The sequence below is a fragment of the Protomyctophum parallelum genome (assembly GCF_964188405.1).
Source record: "Protomyctophum parallelum genome assembly, chromosome: 1".
NCBI lineage: Eukaryota > Metazoa > Chordata > Actinopteri > Myctophiformes > Myctophidae > Protomyctophum > Protomyctophum parallelum.
The window spans coordinates 74,423,038-74,440,287 of record NC_139697.1 but is presented as its reverse complement, the minus strand read 5'-3'; the positions used below and the strand labels follow the sequence as shown (position 1 = coordinate 74,440,287).

The 17,250-nt window shown below is 43.6% G+C and overlaps 1 protein-coding gene across 1 annotated transcript in view; it reads right to left on the bottom strand.

Annotated features, from left to right (window-relative positions):
• The window catches only part of chm (CHM Rab escort protein), a gene marked incomplete at its 3' end in the record, with an annotated part of 50,393 nt that overhangs the window by 11,736 nt on the left and 21,407 nt on the right, over nucleotides 1-17,250 (bottom strand). Inside the window, exons 11-14 of the mRNA XM_083759647.1 lie at nucleotides 9,004-9,078; nucleotides 4,301-4,408; nucleotides 3,286-3,349; nucleotides 332-428 (exon numbers count right to left, since the gene is read on the bottom strand). Of these exons, the coding sequence (XP_083615773.1) occupies nucleotides 332-428; nucleotides 3,286-3,349; nucleotides 4,301-4,408; nucleotides 9,004-9,078 (344 nt within the window). The remainder of the gene's footprint in view (nucleotides 1-331; nucleotides 429-3,285; nucleotides 3,350-4,300; nucleotides 4,409-9,003; nucleotides 9,079-17,250) is intronic.

The following is a 17,250-nucleotide window of genomic DNA, read 5'->3' as shown; positions in this document are numbered from 1 at the left end:
TGTGAAATATGTTTGTTATTAGTGGTAGTAAGGTACGTTAATAATATGTCATCCTGGGCTTCTGCAGATTTAAAAGTTAACTTTTTAAATGATTACTGCTGCATTGTGCTGTATTGTGGGCGTGTAGTGCAGTGGTTCTCAAAGTGGGGTCCGGGGACCCCAGGGGTGCTTGGGGGGATTCCAGGGGGCGCTCCTCAGCCAAGTGTTTGGAACCAATGGACCCTTAGGCGTCTGTAACTCTGAGAGCGTACAAATGTAACCAAATGGAGTCGATAACGAGTCCATTTAAATACTTCAGTGTAGATGGGGGGGGGGGGGAGGTTGTACTTACAGGTTCCAGGTATACATGTCTGGGTGGAGGAGCAGAGTTCTACCAGCCTCGCCACTGGACCACCTGGTTCTACTGGTGGAATTGACACTAAAGATACCTACAGACAGACAGACAGACAGACAAGAGAGACAGACAGACAGGTAAAGTATCGCCTCTCAAAACGATGTGCCGTACAAAGAATGGAATCTATGTACAGTATGAACGCAGTATCTCTGCGTCTGCGTGCGTGTCCCCCACATAACTCCACCACCGTCCACCCGAACCAAGTTCAACCTTGACGTGCGTATCGCAGGGGACCCGAGGGAGTGATGTTCGGAGTGATGGTCGGATTGGCGGATAAGGGCGGGCGAGAACCGCTGATCCGACAACAATGCACATACTGTATGGGCATATGGAGAGCTCAATTGGTCTGTCTGCATGCGTGCATGTTTGTCCCGGTGTCCCCGCATATCTATAGAACCGTCTGACCCCGTGTCCCCACATATCTATAGAACCGTCTGACCCGGTGTCCCCACATATCTATAGAACCGTCTGACCCGGTGTCCCCACATATCTATAGAACCGTCTGACCCCGTGTCCCCACATATCTATAGAACCGTCTGACCCCGTGTCCCCACATATCTATAGAACCGTCTGACCCGGTGTCCCCACATATCTATAGAACAGTCTGACCCCGTGTCCCCACATATCTATAGAACCGTCTGACCCGGTGTCCCCACATATCTATAGAACCGTCTGACCCGGTGTCCCCGCATATCTATAGAACCGTCTGACCCGGTGTCCCCACATATCTATAGAACCGTCTGACCCGGTGTCCCCACATATCTATAGAACCGTCTGACCCGGTGTCCCCACATATCTATAGAACCGTCTGACCCGGTGTCCCCACATATCTATAGAACCGTCTGACCCGGTGTCCCCACATATCTATAGAACCGTCTGACCCGGTGTCCCCACATATCTATAGAACCGTCTGACCCTGTGTCCCCACATATCTATAGAACCGTCTGACCCGGTGTCCCCACATATCTATAGAACCGTCTGACCCGGTGTCCCCGCATATCTATAGAACCGTCTGACCCGGTGTCCCCACATATCTATAGAACCGTCTGACCCGGTGTCCCCACATATCTATAGAACCGTCTGACCCCGTGTCCCTGCATATCTATAGAACCGTCTGACCCGGTGTCCCCACATATCTATAGAACCGTCTGACCCGGTGTCCCCACATATCTATAGAAACGTCTGACCCGGTGTCCCCACATATCTATAGAACCGTCCGACCCGGTGTCCCTGCATATCTATAGAACCGTCTGACCGATCGCCAATGACCCGATGGAGTGATGTGCCGAGTGCGAAGTCAGTCGAAATGGCTCCATATAAATGGAGATCCTGCACAGGATATCAGTACTATGACATATCATACTGATGCTTGTAGGTCTGCTATTTTTGAAAAATCGAAGAATGACTGACACAGAAACATAGCTTTTTCAGAAAACTGTCAGGATTTAGAAGAAATGTATAGAATCGTTCCCAGGTCAAAATGGGTTAAAGGAATGAACTGACTGCGTTTCTTAATGTCAGAGGAAGGTGATTCCAAAGAGTGGGGACAGAAAGACAGTGGACAATAGACACTAGACAGACAGTTATACAGACAGAAGGACACAGACACACAGACAAACGGTGAAACGGTACCAGAGAGGGAGGAATGGAGTAAGAGGCAAAAGGAGAAAGACGTCAAGTTTAACTAGGGTGGAAGCTAAACGTAAGTATGTGTGTGTGTGTGTGTGTGTGGGGGGGGGGGGGGGGGGGTGGTGGGGGCGTGTTAGCCTGCCCTGCAGTGTTCACTAATAACATGAAACTAATCTGGTTCTCGCTCTCTCTCAGACACACACAGACAAGATAAATGAAATATAATAATTCTCCCTGACCAAACCTAATTTGATATTTCAATATTTAACTCTCACCTAATTAGGCGACACTGTGTGTGTGTGTGTGCGTGTGTGTGTGTGTGTGTGTGTGTGTGTGTGTGTGTGTGTGTGTGTGTGTGTGTGTGTGTGTGTGTGTGTGTGTGTGTGTGTGTGTGTGTGTGTGTGTGTGTGCGTGTGTGTGAGTGTGTGTGTCGGGAGTGCGTGCGTGCGTGCGTGTAAGGTTGAGGCAGAGCAATTCATTTGAGGATTTTCTCCCTCTGTCTTCAGTAATTGAGATTGCTTTCTCCATTTCTCTTTCTCTTGCTCTGCCTGAATCTATCACTCCATTTCAATCTCTCTCTCCCTCTCTCTCTCGAAATGATAATGATCTCAGGACTCAAAGACGATGGCGTCCTTGTTCTGGTGATGAATTTAGTCATTTCACTTTTGTTAAATGATGAAACACATTTCTTCTTCTTCTTTTTGGAGGGGCGCCAAACAGCTATTGTTTTTACGTCATATATGTCAGAGCAAAATCGGCATATGCATGTCGGTGGGAACCCTTGGCCAATAAGGGACCACCATTGTTGATGATGATGTACGATGATTAGAGCGCCCCTCACTTCACACGGATGTGATCTTTTGACCTGAGATCAGATTTTAAAAATGTCTTCTACATCCTGACAGTTTTCTGAAAAAGCTACGTTTCTATGTCAGTGGTTCTTCGATTTTTCAAAAATAGCAGACCTACAAGCTCGTAGTGCGCCACTCGGTGCCGAGCTATGAGCTTGTAGATCTGCTATTTTTCAATAGCTAAAGCATAGCGTAATGCTAACACCAAACGGGGTTCCCGCCCAAAGTGGGTAAAATACTGATCACTGTCTGCAGTGCAGATAAATGTACAATAACTAAACATAAATCTCACTTGAATTGGATTGCAATTTTTGCAAATAATTATTAATATTATATATATATATATTTTTAGGGCCCCCCCTGTCGGGGGCCCTTAATAATAAATATGGTTTCATAAGTGCCACTGGTTACCTGTTGTTCTGATTCGCTGGGAAGAACAGAACCATCTGTGATGAGAACAACTCTGGAAATGCTCCTGGAGATACAAAGTCAAACTAATTGAAACACACAGATACAGTTCGTACATTATTACATTTACCTATAACACTGAGTGCCGTGAACCAATCCAACAAAAAGGACGAGTGATGTTGTGATAAACGTAAACCTGATGTTCCTGGCACAGATTGGGTTAACATACTACTGTATAATCGGTACTTCGTGTGCACTCATTACCCAATACAGAGGCAAATTATACACACTAAAAACATATGTTTGAACACATTAACTCCCAGGTATTAATTCATTATTCCGCCACTTAAAGATCTATAATGGTGCATTTGGTTACCAACTCAACATCATTTAGCTGGGGACCCTCACTGATTGAGAACCACTGCTTTAGTTGTGTGCCTGTATAAATCTCACACACTTAAGGCAGCGGTAGCCAGTGGTTCCACACGCCACACAAGATGCCATTATCTTTCCACTTGAGCACCTGCCCCTCAAAATGTCTCTGCATGCCACTGTTTGTGAGTTTGTAGATAAACTATTTTCTATGGAATCCAAATGACTGAAATGAAATCAGTCGTGGCGACTGAGAACTTTAATGCATAAGGATAGTTAACCAGCAGTAGAACTCTGAGTTAATGGGTTGCAATTATTTGCAACAATAAAGGTCCCATGCATGACATGCTGATTTCCCCCTGGGGAAGAAGGATAGGGGAGGGGAGGAGCTGGGAGGAAAGGGGGCAGGATTAGAGGACTGTGATTCACCAGTCCACAGGCAAATCAAATCACTTTTCTGAGCCGAATTATTCAGTAAAGCCCAGACCACAGAAAATCCACTGAAAGTTAAAAGCTCCAGTTTTTGGGGTGTAATTGAAGTCATAATAATAAATAATAAAAAGAAAAAATGTAGATGTCATGAGACCTTTAACTACCTAACACAAGTGAATGTAAGAGTGAATGAGAACGATTGGCTAATATTCACCTAGTGGGTGTGGCCCTTGTCTTCTGCCCTTCCCCAACACAGCCATCCTCCACCACAAAATGGCTACAGCTGATTCGCAGACCTCGACTGTCAATCACGGCCTTGCACCTAGAAGGGGGAGGGGACAACAGAATCAGCATCACGCTTAGAATTACTCGTTTGGTACTACGGCAGTTGCTTTGACAATGCAACCCCATGGATCAGGCCCAGACAACATAACGAACCAGGCTGTTGTCTTGTTATATTTTTATGTCAGGTCCTTGACAGGCAAATCTATTATAATTGAATGACTTGATTATCAAGCACAGCTCTAACTTTGTTTTTAACTGACACTGACACCCAGATTAAAACAACTCTTCCAACTTCAACTTTATGGGTTAAAATAGTCTTAGTTAAAGCTGCACTACTTTCCTGTTCTACCTGGGTTCTGAACACGGGTCTCCTGCACAAGAGAAGTTTTTACAATTGAACTAATAGAGGCTGCCTGCGTTCTCAGGGGAGGAATTGAATTTTGACCTTAAGGTCAAAATCGGTGTCAAACCAGAAGCAGGGTCGTGTCAAAGGTCGTGTCCAACCTAGACACATGATCTAAATGTCTCAATGGAAGAGCAGGGAGACCAAAAAATATATAATTTTATATTGACTGAACATAAATTACATAATAGAGCTTACATTTTGAAAAATAGCAAAAATAGCAGATCTACAGTTCAAGCTCGAAACAAAATTCATTACAACATGGTGTGAGGTTGTACATCATCAGTTTCCAATCTACGAACATGTAACTAAAAAACATTTTGAATGTCTTCAGTTAAATTCCACATTTTAGGTTAATTCCACATTTTAGATATACTATGCAACGAAGAAAAAAACATTTGACATGGTTGAAATTCTCAATGTTTACATGACTCAACAAAGGAAGATTATTGTTTTGTAACTAATTGTTTTGTGTATAATACACACCACACAAAAAGATGCTACGTAGTACACAGCATACGTGTGTGTCTCCAAAATTTTTAAGGCTTCTCTCAAACGGCCCCGTCCCCCATGTCTGTTTTTGGTTGGTGGCCTTTCCAAGGGTGTCTCACACTCACACACACTCTACCAAAACCTATTATTGGGAATAATGATGCGCATAAAAGCTCATCCATAACCTTCTGACATAACAAGGAGGATGGGGGGAGACACACACACACACACACACACACACACACACACACACACACCCCTCACTTTTGCTGGAAGGTCATTGACACACAAAGTGTATGCATACACATATACGTAGTTAGTAGACGGACGGACAGACAGACAGACAAGTGCAAGTGGAGAGTCAAAGGCAGAAGACAGACAGACAGGGTGAGTATGTAAATAAAGATTTATTTACTTGTAAGGAGACCTTCAGTCGAACCAATGGACTGATAGATGGACTAAGGGACGCATGCACGCACCCGCATCCGCACACACACACACACACACACACACACACACACACACATACACACACACAAGTCAGCCAAGTCAGCCAGTCAGTCAGTCAGTCAGTCAATAAGTGAGTGAGTGAGTCAGTCAGTCAAGCGGCTCAGCAGTCCAGCAGTCATCCAGCCAGTCAGACATGAAGGTGTCCTCTGTGTGCAGAACATACGTATCTAGTATTGTTAGCCTTTTCCACTGGCGTCATTGGGTACAGTTGGCCATAAGCTATAACTGCCCTTTAAACATTAACAATAGTTAATTTTAGTTATATTTCATTCATTTGAGGGTTAGTTCTACCGCACTACTGTATGTATGTATTTCCAGCTCTAGGCACCTTAAAAATAGAAAATGGGTGAATATTTTGTTTACTATGTTTTAGGTATATAGTTTTATTATGTCTTTACATTGTTTTTAATTGATCTTTATCATATTATTCTCATATTATTATTATACCTTGATAATCTCTGATAGTGGATAGTGGACTTCTAGCTGCAGGTTGACAGCTAGAAACATTAACATCATTGTTGAGCCTTTATTTATTTATTATTTATTTAACTGTATTTTTTGTAGTGCAAACATCAGGAATCAAACCGGGGACTTTGACATAGTGACGTAGACAGACCGTCCTGTCACCTACACCACACACGCATGCTTTCCCTGTTCAATCAACGATTGATTATCTAGCGACCTACAGTACCTAGTGCTTAGCAGTGTCCATTAGAAACCTTTTTTTGTAGTAATAATTGTAATTATTTTATCGTGTATACTTGGCCATGATGATCCAAGGCCCCGACAGTAACTCAGTCAACAAATCAGTCATTTAATCAGTCAGTCAGTCAGTCAAGCAGGTAGTAAATAATGACCAAGAGACAGAATAAGGGGAAGGGGGGAGAGAGAGAGAGAGAGAGAGAGAGAGAGAGAGAGAGAGAGAGAGAGAGCATCAAAGAAAGGAGCACTGAAGCATGGATGTCACGGGCTGTGCGCACGCCGCGCATACGCGCGTGCACACACACACACACACACACACACACACACACACACACACACACACACACACACACACACACACACACACACACACACACACAGGCACACACACACAGTCACACACACTTTCTCTCTTTGTCAAGGTAAGCATCGTCCATCATAACAGGGTGGAAGAGAAGAGAAGATGGGATGATAGAAGAAGAGGAGAGGGGAGGGGGAAGAGAAGAGAAAAAGAACAGAAGAAAAGAAAGGAGAACAGAGGATAGGACTGAGGAGGGGAGGACAGAGGAGAGATTAAGTTATGATGTTAATTTCCTCTCCATAAATTGCATATTTCGCTGATCATAAATTACCTGACTATGTCTGCTCTTAAGAAAGGTCACACACACAGAGACACTTACACTGCTTTGCCTCTGACTGATTCATTATCTATCTACACTACAGTATCTATCTACAGTATCCATCCATCTAGCCTTCCATCCATCTATAGTATTTGCCTATACTATAGTATCATGCTTAGAATTATGACTCAATTTCAGGATTCAAATCAGAATGTTGTGTTCTGTAACATAAATTATCAGCTGTTTAGTTCCAGACAGACAGTACTGAACACAGTGAGCTGTTTAGTTCCAGACAGACAGTACTGAACACAGTGAACTGTTTAGTTCCAGACAGACAGTACTGAACACAGTGAACTGTTTAGTTCCAGACAGACAGTACTGAACACAGTGAACTGTTTAGTTCCAGAGACAGTACTGAACACAGTGAACTGTTTACTTCCAGAGACAGTACTGAACACAGTGAATTGTTTAGTTCCAGACAGACAGTACTGAACACAGTGAGTTGTCTCTGTCAGATGTGGGTCAGCGGTACAAAACAGCTTTGACAACTCATTTACTGCAACCTGCCCACCAGCCAAGATGAAAGACACGCACTCAATATATCAACGGACGGGCACACACGCACGCACACGGACACGCACACACGCTCATTTTCTCCTTTCATCTCAGGGTTATGTCAACAATCTAGTTAAGAGGTCGTTACTGTGTGTGTGTGTGTGTGTGTGTGTGTGTGTGTGTGTGTGTGTGTGTGTGTGTGTGTGTGTGTGTGTCTCTCTCTCTCTCCTGGCTAACTGATTAATTTAGACACACACACACAACGCCTTTGTTCTCTTGGCTTGATGAAAATCAATTAACAAGTTAAAATTAAATGCTGCATCACTCAACACAGAGCAAAGTAGATTCTGTCTCACTCTCACTCACATCGCACGCTCTGTCTCACCCTCCTAAACTTAAGCCATACTATTTAGTATGATGGCGTCTCTTGCAGAAAATAGCTGATCTACAAGCTCACAACATTGCGAAACATTGTGAGCTTGTAGATTTGCAATTTTCTGCAAAGATTGTCTCAGAATATGGATGATGCTGGCCTGGGGTAAGTCTCTCTCAAAACAAATAGTTGCTTTTGGGAAGAAACCTTGTATCTCCGTATTTCACCTTTTTTGTTTGATAAATCAATACCTTGCTTTGCCAACATAACATTGCCAATCTATCGATCTACAAGTTCAGAGGGCATCGACCAGTCACCTATTGTCAGCTTGTAGATTGTTCATTTTCTCTATTTTTGAAACATTATTAAAGTGAAAGTATGTTTGCTTGTTGTCTCCACCAGGCCGAAGGCAAGGGCAGAGTATGTTATGCACTCCGTCTGTCCATCCGCCCGTGTGTCCGTAAACAGCTAATCTCCGGCACCATTGGCTTTTTCTAATTTTTTACATATTTAACCAATGACATTTTAACAATAGCAAGGTTTCCATCCGGCCGATGTTGTCTCTATTGTTAAAGATGGAGTGCTGTGATTTTAGTATGTGTTTATGAGGTGACAGTACTTCATTAGACCCCTTGGTGTGGTTGGTATGTGATATAGTGACATCACAATATCATCCCCTCCCCTAACCCCCACCCCCTTTATCATAAAACCACAGCTATGGGTGCGGCTTCAGTTCAGGTGGATCACCGCCCATCACCACCCACCAGGCAAACCAGGCATACGTAATGAACTGGTGGGCGTGTCCACATAAAAACGTAATTTTTAACAAATACTGTACACTTTTTTAGAAAAATGTATTCCTCCTTAAATAATAATAATACCTGATGATCATGTTTTAGGGTGGGGGGGGGGGGGGAATCACGGCACACAATAAAGTCATGATTAGAGCCATTATATTTAAAACAAAGATTTCTTACTTGTTGTCTTTGTCGATCACCAAACCCTGGATGGAATGACGGAGACAGTAGATCCCTCCAAACACAGCAGACATTCTGGAAAGCGCGCGTGCACGCACGCGCACACACACACACACACACACACACACACACACACACCCACACACCCACACACCCACACACCCACACACACACACACACACACACACACACACACAGAGTAAGGGGCCATGTCCATGTGAATTCTTGAGCTGTGCCTATGGGAAAGACCTGCTGGACCTCTCCCTTTCCAGTGCAGACTGCAGAGCGTTGCGTTTCAGCCCTCTGTGTTGTAGAGCAGTGGTTCCCAAACTGGGGGTCCCCAAATTATTTTGGGGGGTCCTCAGATGATTAGCTTATTGACTGTGCAACATTGTTTTCCCACTCAACAGTAAACAAACAAACATACAGTATAAAGGGCCTTTCAAACGGGAAGCGAGGAACGCAGGCGTTGTTGCCTGGATCAACGACAGGTCTCCTCCAGGTCTGCTCAGACAAGGCAACAACGCAAGCGAAAAAAAAAAGCCAAACAGTAACCAGGTCTGGTGAGTCGTGGGCGTGTGCACGAAATGAGCACGCGTGCAACAAATTCACGGGACCGCGCTCGCGTAAATACGCTTGCGTTATCGCACCGCGACTGCTCCCCAGTGCCCCGTGCAAAAACGCAGGTCTCGTTGAAAATGAACTATAGGCACGTTATATCGCTTCACGTTTGAAAAGGCCCTTAAGTGTATACAGCAGGGCAGCCAGGGCTATTCAACTGGTGAACCCAGGCCAAATCCGGCTCCCCAATAAAGTTGGACCGGCCCAGTTGTAAAAATAAGTCTGACCAACGGCCCCTTGGGTTTCTGACAATGTGCCCCCCGGAACAATGTAGTTGAATGTGCACGTTTCTAAAGAGACTATTTAACTCATTTTCTGCTAAGGACGACATTGGACGAGTTTTATTAACCCATTTAGACCTGAGGACGATTCTACAAATAGAGGAGTGGTCCAATCGTTTTAGACGATTCTACAAATGCCTTCTAAATTCTAACAGTTTTCTGAAAAACCCATGTTTCTATGTCAATCGTTCTGTCAAGGACCCCAAAAAATTTAACTGGCCGCCTACCCCCATCTGAAAATATATTGTTCCAGGGACCCCAGTAGCAAAGACTTGAGTTCAAAACGTTCACTCTGAAAGAATATTCAAAGATTTGCACAATATTTTCAACACTTTTCAAAAATAGCAGACCTACAAGCTCATAGCACGGCACTCGGTGCCGCGCTATGAGCTTGTAGTTAAAAGTCACAGATTACAGTCACACGACATTGGCAGAGTAATTAGTTTATAATGCATCCAGCTTCGCTAGTATTATTTTTACCGGTTCTTGGCGTCTCCGACGCCTGGTGGAGCGCCCTGGACACAACACTTTTCAATAGCAGATGTACAGTACAAGCTATCTGCTATTTTAAACCCATGTTCTAAAAATGACACAGGTGCTTTCCTACGTAGTTTTAATGGGTTTAAGGCCCGACTTCAAATTGTCACCACAACCAACCAAGTCCATGTTAACCGTTATTTCAACTAAGTAACAGGAACAAATCTACCAGACACGCACACACATTCTTGAATAATCAAGAATGTACTTCTTGAGTATTCAATAAACGGGACAAAGTAATGGATACAATAATGGCTAAGAAAACAATGCAGCCCTAGTTCTGTTCTTACTCCATCTCTCTTCTCCTGGTCCTTTGTTTTCTTTTCTCTCCTCTCTCTCTCTCTCTCTCTCTCTCTCTCTCTCTCTCTCTCTCTCTCTCTCTCTCTCTCTCTCTCTCTCTCTCTCCTCTAATTAATAACATTATCAAATTATGGCACACTTCATAAATCAAAGAGTGCTTGCAGCGCACGCACGCGTGCAGTGGGTCAGGGTGTGTGTGATGTGTCCTGTATATGGAAACACACACACACACACACACACACACACACACAAAGGTTCTTATACTGTCATCTCGTCTGGGAGATTAAATGTCTGCGTGTCTGTGTGTGTCTGTGCGTGCGTGCGTGCGTGCGTGCGTGCGTGCGTGCGTGCGTGCGTGCGTGCGAGTCTGCAGGGTCGGGGTTCACAGAGGGGTCCTGACTGAGGCCACGTCTTGAGGCATCCATAGACAAACCAACACACACACACACACACTTAATTAAAAGCTAATAGCAATCTAAATGTCTGTCAGCTCATGTTAATGACGCCCTGTGTATACGTGTGTGTCTGTACAGTATGTGCGTGTGTGTGTGTGTGTGTGTGTGTGTGTGTGTGTGTGTGTGTGTGTGTGTGTGTGTGTGCGTGTGTGTCTACGTGCATGTGTGTGCATTCATGCGTCAAACCTTTAGATCTTTTTAAACCTTTTTAATTTGGCGTGCCAGTTTTTTTACATTGGGGAAGGCTGTTGGGGGGGGGGTGGAGAGGAGAAGGATGTGAAAAAATAGGACTAGGTTGACAGAGATGACTGTCCTCTCTCTCTCACTATAATGTTCCTGGTACTAGTGTGTGTGTGTGTGTGTGTGTGTGTGTGTGTGTGTGTGTGTGTGTAATACGGGAACGGCTTAATTAAAAGAAAACATTGTAATAAATATGATGACGGGAAATTACATCACAAACAAATTGTTACGCACGCACGCACTCTTACACACACACACACACACACACACACACACACACACACACACACACAATAACCTGCTGAGGTTATCAGCATTTACAGACCAACCAGGGAGAAATGATTAACCGAGCAGACAGAATCCAATACAGGTGTTTTTACTTTGACATCAATTGACTTAACCCATTACGACCTGAGGCAGAGTCAACAGATGCCTTCTAAATGGGTAGTTCAGTTATCCACTTCTCACACAAAAATGTTCAAAAATAGCAGATGTACAAGCTTGTAGATCTACTATTTTGGAATAGCCAACATTTAAAATCTAAATTGACATGGCTACTTTGTATTCCATCTAAAAGAAATGGCATGCAATACCGTTACACATTAAATCCTCAATGTTAACATTCAGGAGTGTGCTCAGGCGTGTACAAATTAAAATAATTCGAAAAAAGGTCCATTTGGTGCCAAATATTCAATTCTCAGTTTTCTAGGTCCATTTATTTGAATTAACACTCGTGATTTCATAGTGTATAATTTTATTTTATGTCAGATATTTCAAAGAAAAAGTTTACAGTAAAAGTTTCAATTATGTCCAGTCAGTCTTTTCTATCTATCTATTCATTATTTAATATTTGCCGTGAATAAAGTAACACTAGATTTGTAGTGATGAAATACATAAAATATCTTTCCGATGTTAATTTAAAAAGGTAGTCAAAAATATTAAATATTAGTATATAAAATTAACACACTTTTGAGCATATTTTTTATATTTAAACTCAAATGACAAATTAATTAATTATACACAGAATCCCATGGTAAGACATCTCTGGTAAAAATGACTTGGCTGTGTGTGTGTGTGTGTGTGTGTGTGTGTGTGTGTGTGTGTGTGTGTGTGTGTGTGTGTGTGTGTGTGTGTGCATGCGTGAGTGCGTGTGTGCGTGTGAGCATGCGTGCGTTTTGCATGTGAGTGACAATCTCCAGCAAGAGTCATCTAATATGCAAACGAGGTGTGCCAGGGGCGACACCCTCCTCATTAATATTCATGACCTATACGAGCTAGAGAAGCATCACACTAGCCCTGTTGGTAATTTTACAGGCCAACACTAAAGACAATTATAGGAGCAAATGTTTTGTTCACTGAAATCATTTAAATATGAAAGATGGTTATGGAATCATGTATCATCTAGTCATAAAACTTGGAAGACATCCTCAGTTGTCTGAAGATGAAGATGAAGATCGCGCACTCAGATCAGCCAACGCAGGGAAACTGGAAGTACCCTCACTAAAAACGCCGGGACAACGCTCCACACGTCCCAAACTCTTCTCCCTTCTGGCTCCAAAACTGTGGAATGCACTTCCCATTGCAGTCAGAACTGCAGCATCACTCCCAATCTTCCGCCGTAGCCTGAAAACCCACCTTTTCAGACTCCATCATGGCCCATAGCACTTACCCTAACCCCTTAGATAGCATTTCTTTTGGCTTAGATAGCATTTGACACAGACTTATAGCATGTTATGTAGACAGCACTATAATTGTATTGTATATAGTCATAGCACGCCATAGTACATATGTATAGCATAGTAGTGAATATGTATAGTTTATTATGTATAGTGTATGTATAGTTTCATCATATAGATATTCCACTGTTACCTTCTTAGCTTACGCATGTTTCATGATAAATGCTTTTATGTGATGTATTCCCATGCTTTTGTTCTTGCTTAAATGTAAGTCGCTCTGGATTAAGAGCGTCTGCTAAATGCCTAAATTGTAAATTGTAAATTGTAAGATGCATTCACACCAGATGCGATAAAAACACTAGAAGCTTGGTCAATTTGCCAAACTCAAAGCTTCAAAACAGGAATACAACAACAATCCATGACAGTCACTACGTCCATTTTAGAGTGTACACGAATGCACACTAGACTGCCATTGCATGAAAAAATCACTTATGACACCAACTCAAAGAGTAATATGTACCAGGGACAATTAAAAAAAAAATACTGGCAGAATCTGCTTTGTTCACATTTGATAAAGGGATATTTCACTTTCCCAAAAAAAGTGGGTCGTTTTATAGTCTCCTCAGGCTTTTGGGAGCACTCTGGACAGTTTAATTTCTTTGGATACTCTTTGGATCACTAGGCAACACATGCTTCTGTGGTGTGCACCCTCGCGGTTAGCATATTGGCTAGCGAAAATGGCCGATTACTACTTCAGATTCACGGGGCGTTTCACAGGGTCTTCTTCACAGCCTTTCCCGTGCATTCTGTTGGCACTGGCGTCACAGCGCCGGAGTCAATGGTGGCCTGGAATCGGTTATTTATGTATTTAGGCCTACTGTAAGAAAAGCTAAAAGTTTGATACAGCCTGTGCACCACTATAGAGGTTGTGGCTCGAATCCACCGTGGTGCATCGGGCTTTGTCGGGCGTCTATGCAAACACAATGTTTTTTGTGCGGGTACCTACCCTAGGGGAAACGGGGAGAACATGCAAACTCGACAAAGAAACCCCATCTAGGGTATGGGTGGGCGCTGATGAGGCGGAGGAGAGAACACGCCCCCCAGCACCCCCCAGCGTCTCTGGCAGGAATCGAACGGAGGACATCCTAGCTGTGAGGTGACTACCAACTGCGCAACCGTGTCCCCGTTTAATCCTTTCAGGTGACCGTGACATCAATACAGCTCGGGTGAGGGAAGGCACCGTGGACGCATAGGTCAGCTCAGGAAGCTCCCGCTGCGAGTATGTAATGCAAACACAGATCAGCACGGACATCAGCTCAAGTGTGATATACTGTGCTCCTGGAAAATTGACATTAGTTAAAACAGTAATCTCTGTGCGGGCTGTAATGCCATGCTACTTGAAGGTGGAAGCTAAAGCCTGTGTTGCAGCGAGTTGTGTTCGGCGCGCGGCGCCTATACATGCATCTTTAAGTGTGATTCTTAATCCTACTACAGTACATGCGTGTATTGACTCGAGAAACTGTGCAAACTGGATGCTGAAACTAAAACGGCTGGCCACTTTAATCGACCTCTTCAAAAGTCCAGTGTCTGGAAGCAAATTAATGAATATTATAATCTAAAGATCTAACACCTAATCTAAAAGTCTAATTCCTTGATCTTTTCACTTTTGAGGAGAGGAGACAAATTCTTGATGCAACAGATCCTCAAGCCGAGAGCGGAGGAGAGTGGTGGACACCAAGAGGAGGAAGAAAGGGAGGAATAGGCCGTCAACCGTATAGGAGAGAGTGAGGAACAGCGGTTGTGTATACGTTGAATATGAGGAGAGGAGGAGGAGAGTTGGGGGATGGAGGATGGAGAGGAGAGCAGGAGTATGGCTGGGCAATTAACTGAAAATATATCAAAACCCATATTTAGAACAAATCTTATAGGCCTAGTTATAACTGAATAATTTATTTTCTTTTTTTTATATATAATTTTTATTCCACGATTTTGTAACCCATTTTTTCACCCAGTGTCAAATATCTAATCCTGGGCTCTACACTCCCTCTGCCAACCTGGGGAGAGCAACGGACTGACCTCATGCTTCCTTCAATGCATGAGCGAGCGTCCAAGCCGCTGCTTTTCACCTGACAGGGGGGGAGCTTCCCCAGTTGGGCGTAGCGTGTTATTCCAACCAGTTCCTTTCCCCTCCATCAGGCGCTACGGCTGGCCAGGGGGAGGTAGTTTAGAGACCAGGATTACTGGATGTTTTTTGGGGGAGGGTACCTACCCTTGGGGACACGGGGAGAACATGCAAACATGCAAAACACACAGAAAGGCCCTTTCGCCAACCCCACCTAGGGTATGGGCACTGATGATGCAGAGGAGAGAACACGCCCCCAGTGCCCCTAGTGGGAATCAAACACAGGACCTTCTAGCTGTGAGGCGACAGTGCTACAGACTGCACCACCGTGCCCCCCATATAACTGAATAATCAACAATCAAAAATGTATTTATATCATTCATATTTCAGCCTGGACAGTTAAAGCTGAATAACAAGCATCTAATAGTTTGCAGTACAAATATTTCTGGGTCAAAAGAAAGGTGGTTGGGTAATGGGTTGAGTAATTTAATATTATATGTATACATCTATATGGGTTGTTTTTTTGTTTTGTTTTTTGATGACCTCCGGACGTCTGATTGTAGTTCTAACAATGATGGCATAAAAAAATTTGCAAAAAACTAAAAAAGCCAAACTACAAGCTCACAGCACGACGACGCGCTGCAAGCCTGCTCACTTTTGAAATAAACGCTATCGAGGCGGAAAGTTAAAAAATACTGGCGATATTGATTTGACGTCATATCACCACCCAGCCTTAAGCAGGAGCAAAGTGGGGAGGAGGAGCAGGGGGATGAGGAGGAGAGCAGGGGGAGGAACAAAGGTTGTTAATCATGGTTGTGTAGGAAATTGATGTCAGCATGGGAGAGATCATCCTTTTAAATGAACGATGGGATACACACCTGCTTCACCTCTCTATTCTCTCGCTCTACAGTACTCCCTCCCTCTCTCTGTCCTAACCGTGTCCCCCCTTCCCCTTCTAATCAAACTTTTAGTGTGCTACTACAGATATAGCGATGCAGATCGGGCCGGGGACAGTGTGTGCGTCTATCTATGTACAGTATCCTGTGTGTGTGTGTGTGTGTGTGTGTGTGTGTGTGTGTGTGTGTGTGTGTGTGTGTGTGTGTGTGTGTGTGTGTGTGTGTGTGCGCGCGCGCGTGCGTGCGTGTGTTCCGAGTCAATGGTCACCTTTTAGCACTTTAGGTCTTGAGGGACAGGCTGTGAAATGCCTGTACTTAGTCACACACACACACACACACACACACACACACAGACGCACGCACACACACACACACACACACAGGCCTACACACGCACACGCAAGCTCCCATGCACGGACGGGGCAGATAATCTGCCAGACTGAGTTTCTTTGAAAGAGACATGAAATAGAAAAGATTAAAAGATCTTAAAAGCTTCAAATGGCAGCTATAAAAAACTGACAGATTGAGCAAGAGATAAACAGTGTGTCCTACATATAGACACGCTGATAGTCGACTGATTGATTGATTCAACAGCCAGTCCAATGAAAATCACATTTTCCGAACGCGGTATCTGTCATGGGCATCCCGGCCTGGAGCAGGGTCTGTATTGTATGTAACACTGGGCAATTAATATATTTAGAACCAACAATCAACGTGTAACCATATCGGAGTCAGTCTGTCTGTTGTTAATCAGTCAATGGGTTTAGCGTAGAAAGATCAGCGTGGCTGACAAACTCTGGAATGAATCCAGAATGTGGAAGATGCTTTGATCCTTGCAGCATATTAACCATGAAGGCGCTTTGGTGACAGGGTCCTATGCTGGTTATTCCCCATTGTAAACTTAATGAACCACAGTGTCTGACACAATCTTTTTTTTAAACGAATTCAAAAGAACAAGGAGAAACTATGCATTTTCTTATTGATTGGCAGACGAGAGAGGCACTGTTATTTTTGGAACACAGTTCTGATTTGACGCAATATTATAATTCAGAAAGGGAAAAAAACGGGTAGGACTTCGGTACTCTTATATTTTACCTGTGAATTTTAATTGACTGTTGT